This window comes from Coregonus clupeaformis, unplaced genomic scaffold (assembly GCF_020615455.1).
Source record: "Coregonus clupeaformis isolate EN_2021a unplaced genomic scaffold, ASM2061545v1 scaf2546, whole genome shotgun sequence".
NCBI classification, from domain to species: Eukaryota; Metazoa; Chordata; class Actinopteri; order Salmoniformes; family Salmonidae; genus Coregonus; species Coregonus clupeaformis.
In genome coordinates this window covers 1-12,299 of record NW_025536000.1, presented here as the reverse complement: position 1 = coordinate 12,299, position 12,299 = coordinate 1, and the positions used below count along the sequence as shown (strand labels likewise).

At 46.6% G+C, this 12,299-nt stretch overlaps 1 protein-coding gene across 1 annotated transcript in view; it reads left to right on the top strand.

Annotated features, from left to right (window-relative positions):
• LOC123488888 (GTPase IMAP family member 9-like) overlaps nt 1-8,338 on the top strand; it is a gene marked incomplete at its 5' end in the record, with an annotated part of 31,332 nt that extends 22,994 nt beyond the window's left edge. Inside the window, one exon of the mRNA XM_045219628.1 lies at nt 7,504-8,338. Coding sequence (XP_045075563.1) covers nt 7,504-8,141 — 638 coding nt within the window. The remainder of the gene's footprint in view (nt 1-7,503) is intronic.
• Nucleotides 8,339-12,299: the final 3,961 nt, after the last annotated feature.

The window sequence follows — 12,299 nt, the reverse complement described above, 5'->3', positions numbered from 1 at the left end:
CCGATCCTCCAGCGACTCGTTGGCCGCCGCTGCTCCTGCTGACTCCATGGTATGGTGTGTGTTTCTGTCACAAAGCTGATGTGGATGTGGTGTGGGAGTCAGGCGCAGGACACAGAGGCTCAGTCAACACGACTTTACTTAGACTTCCGAGAAAATACAAAATAAATGGCCTCAAACACTGGAGGCGAGCGATTACGCAAACAGTGCGTAAAATACACATACAACAATAAATACTACTAACGAGACACCAACGGACAGGCGGACAAAACATACAACTGCAAACAAAACCAAAGGGAAACTTATAGGTGACATAATCAATACATAAGACGAAACAGGTGCACCAACAAGACAAGACCAAACAAACATCGAGAACATCAAGCGGTAGTAGCTAGTACTCCGGGGACGACGAACGCCAAAGCCTGCCAGAGCAAGGAGGAGGAGCAGTCTCGGCGGAATTCGTGACAGTACCCCCCCCTTGACGAGCGGCTCCAGCCGTGCGCTGACCCCGGCCTCGGGGATGGCCAGGAGGACGTGGAGCAGGGCGCGTGGGATGACTACGGTGGAACTCAGTCAGGAGGGATGGTTCTAGAATGTCCCTCCTAGGCACCCAGCACTGTTCCTCCGGACCGTACCCCTCCCACTCCACAAGATATTGTAGACCCCCATCCGACATCTCGAATCCACGATGGACCGGACTGAGTACGCCGGAGCCCCCTCGATGTCCAGTGGGGGCGGAGGAGTCTCTCTTATCTCACTGTCCTGGAGTGGACCAGCTACCACCGGCCTGAGGAGAGACACATGGAACGAGGGGTTAATGTGATAATCATTAGGCAGTTGTAACTTGTAACAAACCTCGTTCAATCTCCTCAGGACTTTAAATGGCCCCACAAACCGCCGACCAAGCTTCCGGCAGGGCAGGCGAAGGGGCAGGTTTCGAGTCGAGAGCCAGACTCGATCTCCAGGTGCGTATACTGGACCCTCACTGCGGTGGAGATCGGCGCTCGCCTTCTGCCTACGGATGGCCGGCTGCAGATGGACGTGTGCAGCGTTCCACGTCTCCTCCGAGCGCCGAAACCTCTCATCCACCGCAGGAGCCTCGATCTGGCTCTCATGCCATGGTGCCAGAACCGGCTGATAACCTAACACACACTGGAAAGGGGTCAGGTTAGTACAGGAGTGGCGAAGAGAGTTCTGAGCCATCTCTGCCCAGGGGATATACCCCGACCACTCCTCCTGCCGGCCCTGGCAATATGATCTCAGAAACCTACCCACATCCTGGTTTACTCTCTCCACCTGCCCATTACTCTCAGGGTGGAAGCCCGAGGTAAGGCTAACCGAGACCCCCAAGCGTTCCATGAAAGCCCTCCAGACTCTAGAGGTGAATTGGGGACCCCGATCAGACACTATATCCTCGGGAACCCCGTAGTGCTGGAAGACGTGGGTAAACAAAGCCTCAGCGGTCTGTAGGGCAGTAGGGAGACCCGGCATTGGGATGAGGCGACAGGCCTTAGAGAACCGATCCACAACGACCAGAATAGTGGTATTCCCCTGAGAGGGGGGAAGGTCCGTGACAAAGTCCACCGAGAGGTGAGACCACGGCCGTTGTGGAACGGGCAGGGGTTGTAACTTCCCCCTGGGCAGGTGTCTAGGCGCCTTAGACTGAGCGCACACCGAGCAGGAGGAGACATAAACCCTCATGTCCCTAGCCAATGTTGGCCACCAGTACTTAACACTAAGGCAGTGCACTGTCCGGCCAATACCTGGATGTCCAGAGGAGGGTGACATATGAGCCCAATAAATAAGACCATCACGGACCTCGAGCGGCACGTACGTCCGACCCACTGGACACTCTGGGGGAGTAGGGTCGGTGAGTAACGCCCGCTCAATTTCCGCATCGACCTCCCATACCACCGGTGCCACCAGACAAGACTCCGGCAGTATGGGAGTGGGCTCAATGGACCTCTCCTCTGTGTCATACCGCCGGGACAGGGCGTCTGCCTTACCGTTCTGGCACCCTGGGATGTAAGTTATCTTAAACACAAACTGGGTCAGAAACATGTTCCACCTAGCCTGACGAGGGTTCAATCTCCTAGCTGCCCGGATGTACTCCAGCTTACGGTGGTCAGTCAGAATGAGAAAAGGGTGTTGAGCCCCCTCAAGCCAATGCCTCCACACCTTTAGGGCTTGAACCACGGCTAACAGCTCCCTGTCCCCTACGTCATAATTTCGCTCCGCCGGGCTGAGCTTCGTAGAATAAAAAGCGCAGGGACGGAGCTTAGGAGGCGTGCCTGAGCGTTGCGACAGCACTGCCCCAATACCGGCCTCAGACGCGTCCACCTCTACCTGGAACGGTAAAGCGGGTTCCGGGTGCGCCAGCACCGGAGCTGAAGTGAACAGGTCCTTCAGTGTACCAAACGCCCTGTCCGCCTCAGCCGACCACTGCAAACGCACCGGGCCCCCCTTCATCAGGGAAGTAATGGGAGCTGCCACCTGTCCAAAACCCCGGATAAACCTCCGGTAGTAATTGGCAAAACCCCAAAACTGCTGCACCTCTTTAACAGTGGTTGGGGTTTGCCAATTACGCACGGCTGACACACGGTCAACCTCCATCTTCACCCCTGACGCGGACAACCGATGACCCAAGAAGGAGATGGACTCCTGGAAAAATAGACATTTCTCTGCCTTGAAATACATGTCATCCAACAGCCTACCCAACACTCGGCGCACCAGGGCTACATGCTCGGCTCGTGTAGAAGAGTACACTAGGATGTCGTCAATGTACACTACAACACCCTGCCCATGCAGGTCCCGGATGATCTCGTCCACAAAGGATTGGAAGACCAAAGGAGCATTCATTAACCTGTATGGCATGACGAGATACTCATAATGACCCGAGGTGGTACTAAATGCTGTCTTCCATTCATCTCCCTCTCCCTAATGCGCACTCAAGTTGTAGGCGCTCCTGAGATCCAGTTTTGTGAAGAACGCGCTCCGCGTAATGATTCAGTCATACTCGCAATCAGAGGAAGAGGGTAACTGTATTTAACAGTGATCTGATTGAGACTACGATAATCAATACACGGGCGCAACCCCTCCATCCTTCTTCTTCACAAAAAGAAACTCGAGGACGCAGGGGAAGTGGAGGACCGTATGTATCCTTGTCTCAGGGACTCGGCTATGTATGTCTCCATAGCCGCCGTCTCCTCTTGAGACAGAGGATACACATGGCTCCGCGGAAGTGCCGCACCTGCCTGGAGGTTTATCGCACAATCTCCCTGTCTATGAGGTGGCAATCACGTCGCCCTAGTCTTGCTAAACACTAGTGCCAAATCCTCATACTCAGGGGGAATGTGCATTGCGGGCACTTGGTTCGGACTCTCCACCGTGGTCGCCCCTACGGAAACACCTAGACATCGCCCAACACACTGGTCAGACCACTCCTTGAGAGCCCTCTGTTGCCACGAAATGGTGGGGTCATGGGCGATTAACCAAGGAAGCCCCAGCACCACTGGATACGCAGGAGTGTCGATCAGGTACAACTGAATGATCTCCTCATGACCCCCCTGCGTCTTCATCTTTAGTGGTGCAGTGACCTCCCTAATCAACCCAGATCCCAACAGACGGCTATCTAGGGCATGGACAGGGAAAGGTGCATCAACGGGCAGGAGGGGAATCCCTAACTTATCACAAAATTTCCGATCAATAAAATTCCCAGCTGCGCCTGAATCGACTAGCGCCTTCTGCTGGGAATGAGATGCAACCTGAGGAAATACTACAGGTATACACAAGTGAACAACAGAGAGCTCTGGGTGAGTGGGGTGCCTACTCACCTGGAATGACTCCCCAGTGCGCGACCTGTTGCCCCGAATCCCTGGTGACCCTCCCCAGCACCTAGCCGCAGTGTGTCCTCCACGGCCACAGTTGGTGCAGGGGACGGCCCCCCTCGGGTTCTCTCTCCTCCTCTCTCTAGTGCCAGCACCCCCGAGCTCCATAGTGCTCGGCTCGGAGGTGCTGAGGGATGGAATGGACGGCCCCAACTCGGGACGTCCGCGGGTGGCCAGCAGGGTATCCAGACGGATTGACATGTCCACCAACTGGTCGAAGGATAGATTGGTGTCCCTGCAGGCCAGCTCTCGTCGAACGTCCTCACGCAGGCTACACCGATAGTGGTCGATGAGGGCCCTCTCATTCCACCCCGCATCCGTTGCTAGAGTCCGGAAGTCCAGGGCGAACTCCTGTGCGCTCCTCTTCCCCTGTCGGAGGTGGAACAGACGCTCCCCCGCCGCTTTACCCTCAGGTGGATGGTCGAACACGGCCCTGAAGCGGCGGGAGAACTCCGCGTAGCTGATGGTGGAAGCGTCTATTCCCCTCCATTCGGCATTGGCCCACTCCAACGCCTTGCCAGAGAGACAGGAGATGAGGGCGGAAACGCTCTCGTATCCCGAGGGCGCCGGGTGTATGGTTGCCAAGTAGAGTTCCACCTGCAGGAGGAACCCCTGACACCCGGCTGCGGTGCCCTCATACGCCCTTGGGAGCGAGAGCCGAATCCCACTGGACTCCGGAGCTGGTATGGTGGGTCTGGCCGATGGTGGTGGTAAGATAGGAGGAGGTGTGGGCACGCCTCCCCTTTCCCATCGGCGCAGGGTGTTCATCACCTCTTGCATTGCTGAGCCGAGTTGCTGGATCCTGGCGTCCTGGCAGCTGACCCGATCCTCCAGCGACTCGTTGGCCGCCGCTGCTCCTGCTGACTCCATGGTATGGTGTATGTTTCTGTCACAAAGCTGATGTGGATGTGGTGTGGGAGTCAGGCGCAGGACACAGAGGCTCAGTCAACACGACTTTACTTAGACTTCCGAGAAAATACAAAATAAATGGCCTCAAACACTGGAGGCGAGCGATTACGCAAACAGTGCGTAAAATACACATACAACAATAAATACTACTAACGAGACACCAACGGACAGGCGGACAAACACACACAACTGCAAACAAAACCAAAGGGAAACTTATAGGTGACATAATCAATACATAAGACGAAACAGGTGCACCAACAAGACAAGACCAAACAAACATCGAGAACATCAAGCGGTAGTAGCTAGTACTCCGGGGACGACGAACGCCGAAGCCTGCCCGAGCAAGGAGGAGGAGCAGTCTCTGCGGAATTCGTGACAAGCAGTTTCTTACTGGCGATAGAAATTGATGATTGACATAGTTTTTTCGAGGCATTACTGAATTATTGAATGTAACAAATCAAACATTAAACCTTGTAAACAATTCATGGTAATTCATGGTAACCTCGTAAACAATTCATTCATTCATGGTCAGTTACCGTGAGACCGGCTGTCTATTGCATGACAATAACCAGCTGACAAAATGTCGTGATCTCCACAGCCCTAGGTAGAACATCTTCTTAAAACACTATGGCAATCTTAGTGCAACACCTAGCAGCTTAATCAAGAGATGTTTCCTTTTGGGGAGGCTGAAAGAGGCATAGTTCAGCCATTATCTGAGAGGAAGTTATGTATCTCTTTATCGAAAGCTTGAGGACTTTTACATTTTTCAAATTATTAAATTTTTGAGAAATGTTAAGTGGGACATCTGTTAAACATTTGAGTGTACAAAACATTTTACCCTCAGAACAGCCTCAATCTGTCGGGCATGGACTCTACAAGGTGTCGAAAGCGTTCCACAGGGATGTTGGCCCATGTTGACTCCAATGCTTCTTGAAGTTGTGTCAAGTTGGCAGGATGTCCTTTGGGGGTGGACCATTCTTAATACACATAGGAAACTGTTGAGTGTGAAAAACCAGCACCCGTTGCAGTTCTTGATCCAAACGTATGCTCCTGGCACCCTCTGAATGGCACATCGTCTCATATTCGTCCCACTGGCTCCAGGCCATCTATAAATCACTTCTAGGCAAATCCCCGTCTTATCTTAGATCATTGGTCACCATAGCAACACCCACCCGTAGTATGCGTTCCAGCAGGTATATCTCACTGGTCATCCCCAAAGCCAACACCTCCTTTGGCCGCCATTCCTTCCAGTTCTCCGCTGCAAATGACTGGAACGAACTGCAAAAATCTCTGAAGCTGGAGACTCTTATCTCCCTCACTAACTTTAAGCATCAGTTGTCAGAGCACCTTACCGATCACTGAACCTGTACACAGTCCATCTGTAATTAGCCCACCCAACTACCTCACCCCATATTGTTATTTATTTTGCTAATTTGCACCCCAGTATCTCTATTTGCACATCATCTTCTGCACATCTATCACTCCAGTGTTAATACTAAATTGTAATTATTTTGCACTATGGCCTATTTATTTCCTTACCTCCATAACTTACTACATTTGCACACACTGTATATAGATTTTCTACTGTGTTATTGACTGTACGTTTTGTTTTTGTTTATTCCATATGTAACTGTTTTGTTGTTGTTTTTATCGCACTGCTTTGCTTTATCTTGGCCAGGTTGAGAACTTGTTCTCAACTGACTTACCTGGTTAAATAAAGGTTGAATAAAAAAATATATAATAAATGTCTCAATGCTTAAAAATCCTTCTTTAACCTGTCTCCTCCCCTTCATCTAAACTGATTGAAGTGGATTTATCAAATCACATCAATAAGGGATCATAACTTTCATCTGGATTCACCTGGTCAGTCTAATGGAAATAGCAGGTGTTCTTAATGTTTTGTACACTCAGTGTATTTCTGGAGTTAAACTGTAATCCTGACATTAATGTATTTTCCCTTAGTACTGCCTGCTCCAGACCAGATTAATGTTGACTCAGTGGACACCACATCAGCTGCTGTTAGCTGGAACCAGCCACCAGGATTGGACCAAACCCAACATCATTACCAGATCTCCTACCACTGTCCAGGGACAGAACCACACATCACTACCACATCTTCACACAGCATCACTCTCTCTGACCTGAAACTTGATACTGAATACTCTGTCACTGTCTGCACTGAGTTGGAAAATGGAAAGCAAAGTCAACTGGTGTTAACAACCCTCACCACAGGTAAGGAAGTACCCTACTATGACTGGTGTCATGTATTGAAAGTGTAGGCCTCCTTGTTTCTTAAATAATTCCACTGATTCATAAAGTCAGCGTTAATTTGGACAAAGTTTATATTCTACCAACCATAAATGTTATTCGTTGCAGCCAAGAAGCAGTGTGAAACTGAAAAAGCAGCTTATTGTATAGGTTAGTATGCTGGCACAAGCAAGGGAACCTCTGCTAAAATTAGGGTGATGTTTCCATTTAATACCTTTCCCACCTCAATATAAAAGAGAGAATGGGACAGCACTAATGTCAAATGCAATAGAACTCTAAGGACTCAAGGATACTAGAGTTCTTACATGGGTGATGTCATCCATTGACTTTGTGGATGGAAAATGATTTTACAGAAACATGCAGTTTGTCAATGTGCTAACAGGAAGAACATCAAGGTTATACTCATGTCAAAGGTAACAACAGTGTCCTTGTAATCCAACAGAATATGAGGTCCTGATTGTTCTGGTTGGGAAGACTGGAGCTGGGAAGAGTGCTTCAGGAAACACCATTCTGGGGACAAGTATTTTCCTATCCATGTTTTCCAGTATTTCTCTGACAAAAGACTGTCAAAAGAAAAGAGGGAAGGTGGGTGTGCAACGTGTGGCTGTTATCGACACCCCAGGTTTGATTGATACCATGGTATCTCAAGAAGAGACACTGAGAAAGATCGCTCTGTGCATCTCTCTCTCTGCTCCTGGTCCCCATGTGTTCCTGGTTGTGATCAAGCTGGGAAGATTCACTGTAGAGGAGCAGAAAACTGTGGAGATGATTCAGAAATTCTTTGGTGATGAAGCATCGAAATACACCATGGTTCTCTTCACACATGGAGACCTTCTTGATGATGATGATGTAACAATTGAAGACTTCCTGCTTGGAAATCCAGTTCTGAAAAGGTTAATTTCTCAATGTAATGGGGGATATCATGTCTTTAAAAACAAAGATAAGAATCCCTCCCAGGTCACTGAGCTGCTTGAGAAGATAAACAAGATGGTCATGATGAATGGAGGAAGCCACTACACCACTGAGATGTTCCAGGAGACTGAAAGAGAGATTGAAGAGAGGTTGAAGAGGAGAAAGTAGTAACACAAGGTGAATGCTGTGTACAATGAGAGTCTGTAACGTTACCATCTGTCATTGTTTTGCCTGGTTGGTTGGTTTACAGTTTGTCTAACGAATGTCTAATTCTAATGGTTTACACACGTTTGTTAGACCAAGCATACACCAGCCTTAACATTTGCATATTAATTGATGACGAATGATGATTCCTATATTTCCTAAATGACTTATTTGTTCAGTGTCTTGTCATGGCTATTCATGTACAACCATCTCTTTGATATGATGATGATTTCTCTGTGTGGAACACTGTGTTATATCAAGATAACAGAATGGCTTTACTATCCCAGCAACATAGTGTTATATCAAGATAACAGAATGGCTTTATTATCCCAGCAACATAGTTTTATACTGTAAAACTTCAAATGAATAGCCTGGGTGTTTATTTGCTTAAATCCCTGGACAGAGAGGAGTGGGACAAAATCCCTCCTGAGATGTGTGCAAACCTGGTGGCCAACTACAAGAAACGTCTAACCTCTGTGATTGCCAACAAGGGTTTTGCCACCAAGTACTAAGTCATGTTTTGCAGAGGGGTCAAATACTTATTTCCCTCATTAAAATGCAAATCAATTTATAACATTTTTGACATGCGTTTTTCTGGATTTTTTTGTTATTCTGTCTCTCACTGTTCAAATAAACCTACCATTAAAATTATAGACTGATCATTTCTTTGTCAGTGGGCAAAGCGTACAAAATCAGCAGGGGATCAAATACTTTTTTCCCTCACTGTTCATCATGGAGGGGTTTTTATGCACGTCCAAAACGGGACATGCATGGCTAAAATAATGTGGGCCTGCCTACAATGCATAGATAAAAAGGGAATGTCAGATCACAGTTTTGCTCCTCTCAAATGGTCTTTAAAAAAACTTTGGTGATTAAGATGTATTTCCAAGGGTCTCAGGAGCCAACGCCTTTATCGACAGTCTTGACTACTTCGCGATTGTATTGGGCAGGACAAAAAGAAAAGCCTTCATTTAGCGTAGGGAGGCTATGCTTGTTTTTTTTATCAAATAAGGACGGGAGGCTATGCTTGGTTTTTAATCAAATAAAACGAAATGTTTCTAAATACGAAGTATACAGGTGTGAAAAGCACATTACTCCATGCCAACACAATCTCACATTCAATTCATGCAGATATGTACATAAAGTGTTTTAAAAAGCATATTACTCCATGCCAACACAATCTCACATTCAATTAGTGCAGATGTGTGCATAGTGTTTAAACAGATTTCGTGCGTTTTTGTGTGCCATAATTTGTGAGGAAAGATACAGATGTATGTGCTACTTAATTCATGCAAAAAGACACAAGCCTTTGCAACAACCATAAACGCGTTAGCCTATATTTCCATGTGTTTCTTTATTATGGCTAATCCAACGTTATGAATATGTAGACATGTTGTCTTTATTGAATCCCGTTTTAAAAATTGTAGTTGTATGCCTATATGTACTGTTTTCAATTTTTCTGAACAGACTTTTCAGAATATAATTAATTGACATCCTCAAACCATGAAGGTAACTACGTCCACTTCTCTTGGTAAGTTTCATCCCATCTAGGTGTTTAATTTTATTCGTCCGTGATATGACTTTTTCATTTCAAACATACTGTATCATAATATCAAACTTTTGTTGCCGTGCCATAGGCCGGTCAAGTGCCATCTACTTACAGCACATATACATTACAGGCAAGTGTGATGCCACCTTTCGCTGTCTTTAACTGTTCTTGTTTGTCTCTGAAGAAAGTAAATATTTTACGAAAGGAGTCAGAACTTTCGAACTAAAAACCTTATTATGAATACTTTTTTTCAGCTCCAGTGCAAACTTTTGGGCCAGTCACTGAGGAGGAAGAAGCATGTATTGGTGAGCGATTTAATAGATGCATCTATACAATTCCTTGTTAGTCAGTGGCCTTGTAATTCATTTATTGTCGTTTTTTTATTAAAGCCGCAATCGGCAGTTGAAACAATAACAAAGAGGCTCCCCTCCCCTGTTTTGGTAAAAATCTGAGTGATGGGGTTAGGGAAATGTAACCACTTTCAATTTATAGACACAGCTATGGTTGCAAGAACTTACCATCAATGATATTAAAATAATAGTTTTAACCATGTTTTAAGGCTATACAGTGTTTTTTAACATTTTACTTTGTTTACAAACATTTGACTAAAACAAGCTTATATTTTGGGTAAAACAAGGTAATATATTGGTTTCTGATGGGGTACGACAGTTGAACTAAGCTCATGAGGCCTTAATAAGTCATATTCTTCAAGAATCAATGGGTACATATCATTAATATAAGTCCAATAATGTCTGTATCAACTTCTGAATGCCCCTTTCAGTCCGATCCTTTTTTTTTCTTCTATATCTTAGTTTAGAGACAAGGACCAGTGGCTTGGAATCCACTTCAGTTTTCAGCATTGATGAAGAAATAGGTGTATAGAAATAGATTCACTGTCAATATTAGGGTCATCTTGGTGTTACTGAATTATACTCCACTGCATATTTATTTTGACAGTGATGCAACATTTTAAAATGTGGCTGTATTCTCCAGAATTTTGGATTTGAGATCAAATGTTTGAAATGAGGTTATAGTACAGAATGTCACCTTTTATTTAAAGGTATTTTCAGACATAACTGATTTGCCGTTTAGAAATGAAAGCACTTTATCTAGTCCACCGATTTTGAAGGTGTCATAAGTATTTGGATACATATCACTTAGTGTGTTCATGTTGTCAAAAGTTTAGTATTTGGTCCCATATTCCTTGCACAAATGGACTACATCAAGCTTGTGACTCTACAAACTTGTTGGATGCATTTATAGCTTGTTTTGGTTGTTTCAGGTTATGTTTAGCACAATAGGAACTGCAGCGTGATTGATGACTGGAGTAATTTTCTTTCTAATTGAGTAAATAAGATGTTTCTGGTTTTGGGGGGGTAGGATTTTTGTTCCTCTAACTTTCTCACTCATCATTCACGATTCATTAATGATTTTCCATAGTCATAGGAACATTGACATTAATGTAAAAGTGTTCACAAACATCTTCTATTCTTACTTACAATAAAAGTGACTGCAAAATGACACAAATTATTCACTGTTCAGTTCCTATTAGGCACAATATAATCTGAAACACAACCAAAACAAGCTGGAAATATCCTCACATGGTCTCTCCTATCATTGCTTTGCGGATGACACTCAACTTATTTTCTCCTTCCCCCCTTCTGACACCAAAGTGGCGACACGCATCTCTGCGTGCCTGGCAGATATCTCAACTTGGATGTTGGCCCACCACCCCAAGCTGAACCTCGACAAGAGCTGCACTTCCTCCCGGGGAAGGCCTGCCTGCTCCAAGACCTCTCCATCACAGTTGATAACTCCACGGTGTCCCCCTCCAAGACTACAAAGAACCTTTGGCGTGACCCTGGACAACACCCAAAATTTGTAGACTACGACCCTACTGCTATACAGGAAGCGGCGCAGGTCCTAATCCAGGCACTTGTCATCTCCTGTCTGGACTACTGCAACTCACTGTTGGCTAGGCTCCCCACTTGTGCCATCAAACCCCTGCATCGTATCTAGAACTCTGCAGCCCGCCTGGTGTTCAACTTTCCCAAGTTCTCCCATGTCACCCTGCTCCTCTGCACACTCAACTGGCTTTCTGTCGAGGCTTGCATCCACTACAAGACCATGGTACTTGCCTACGGAGCAGCAAGAGGAACTGCCCCTCACTACCTTCAAGCTATGCTCGAACCCTACACCCCAACCCGAGCACTCACTTCTGCCATCTCTGGTCTCTTGGCCCTCCCACCCCTACGGGTGCCCAGTCCCTGCCAATCTTCCGAAAACATCTGAAAGCCTATCTCTTCAAAAATGTATTTTAAATCATCCCACAGAACCCCCACACCCCCCAAAAGCCTTTCATGAACTAACACTCGCACTTGCCTTTTTTCCTCCCTTGGTAGCTCTGACTTTGCTGATTGTCACGACTTCCTCCGAAGCTGCCTCCACTCCTTGTTCGGGCAGGCTTCTGCATTCCTCGTCACCGACCTTCTTGTTTATTATACACACCTGGTTCATATCCCCTCATCAGTACCTGTATAAGTGTTCCCTCTGCCCCTTGTCTTTGTGTGATT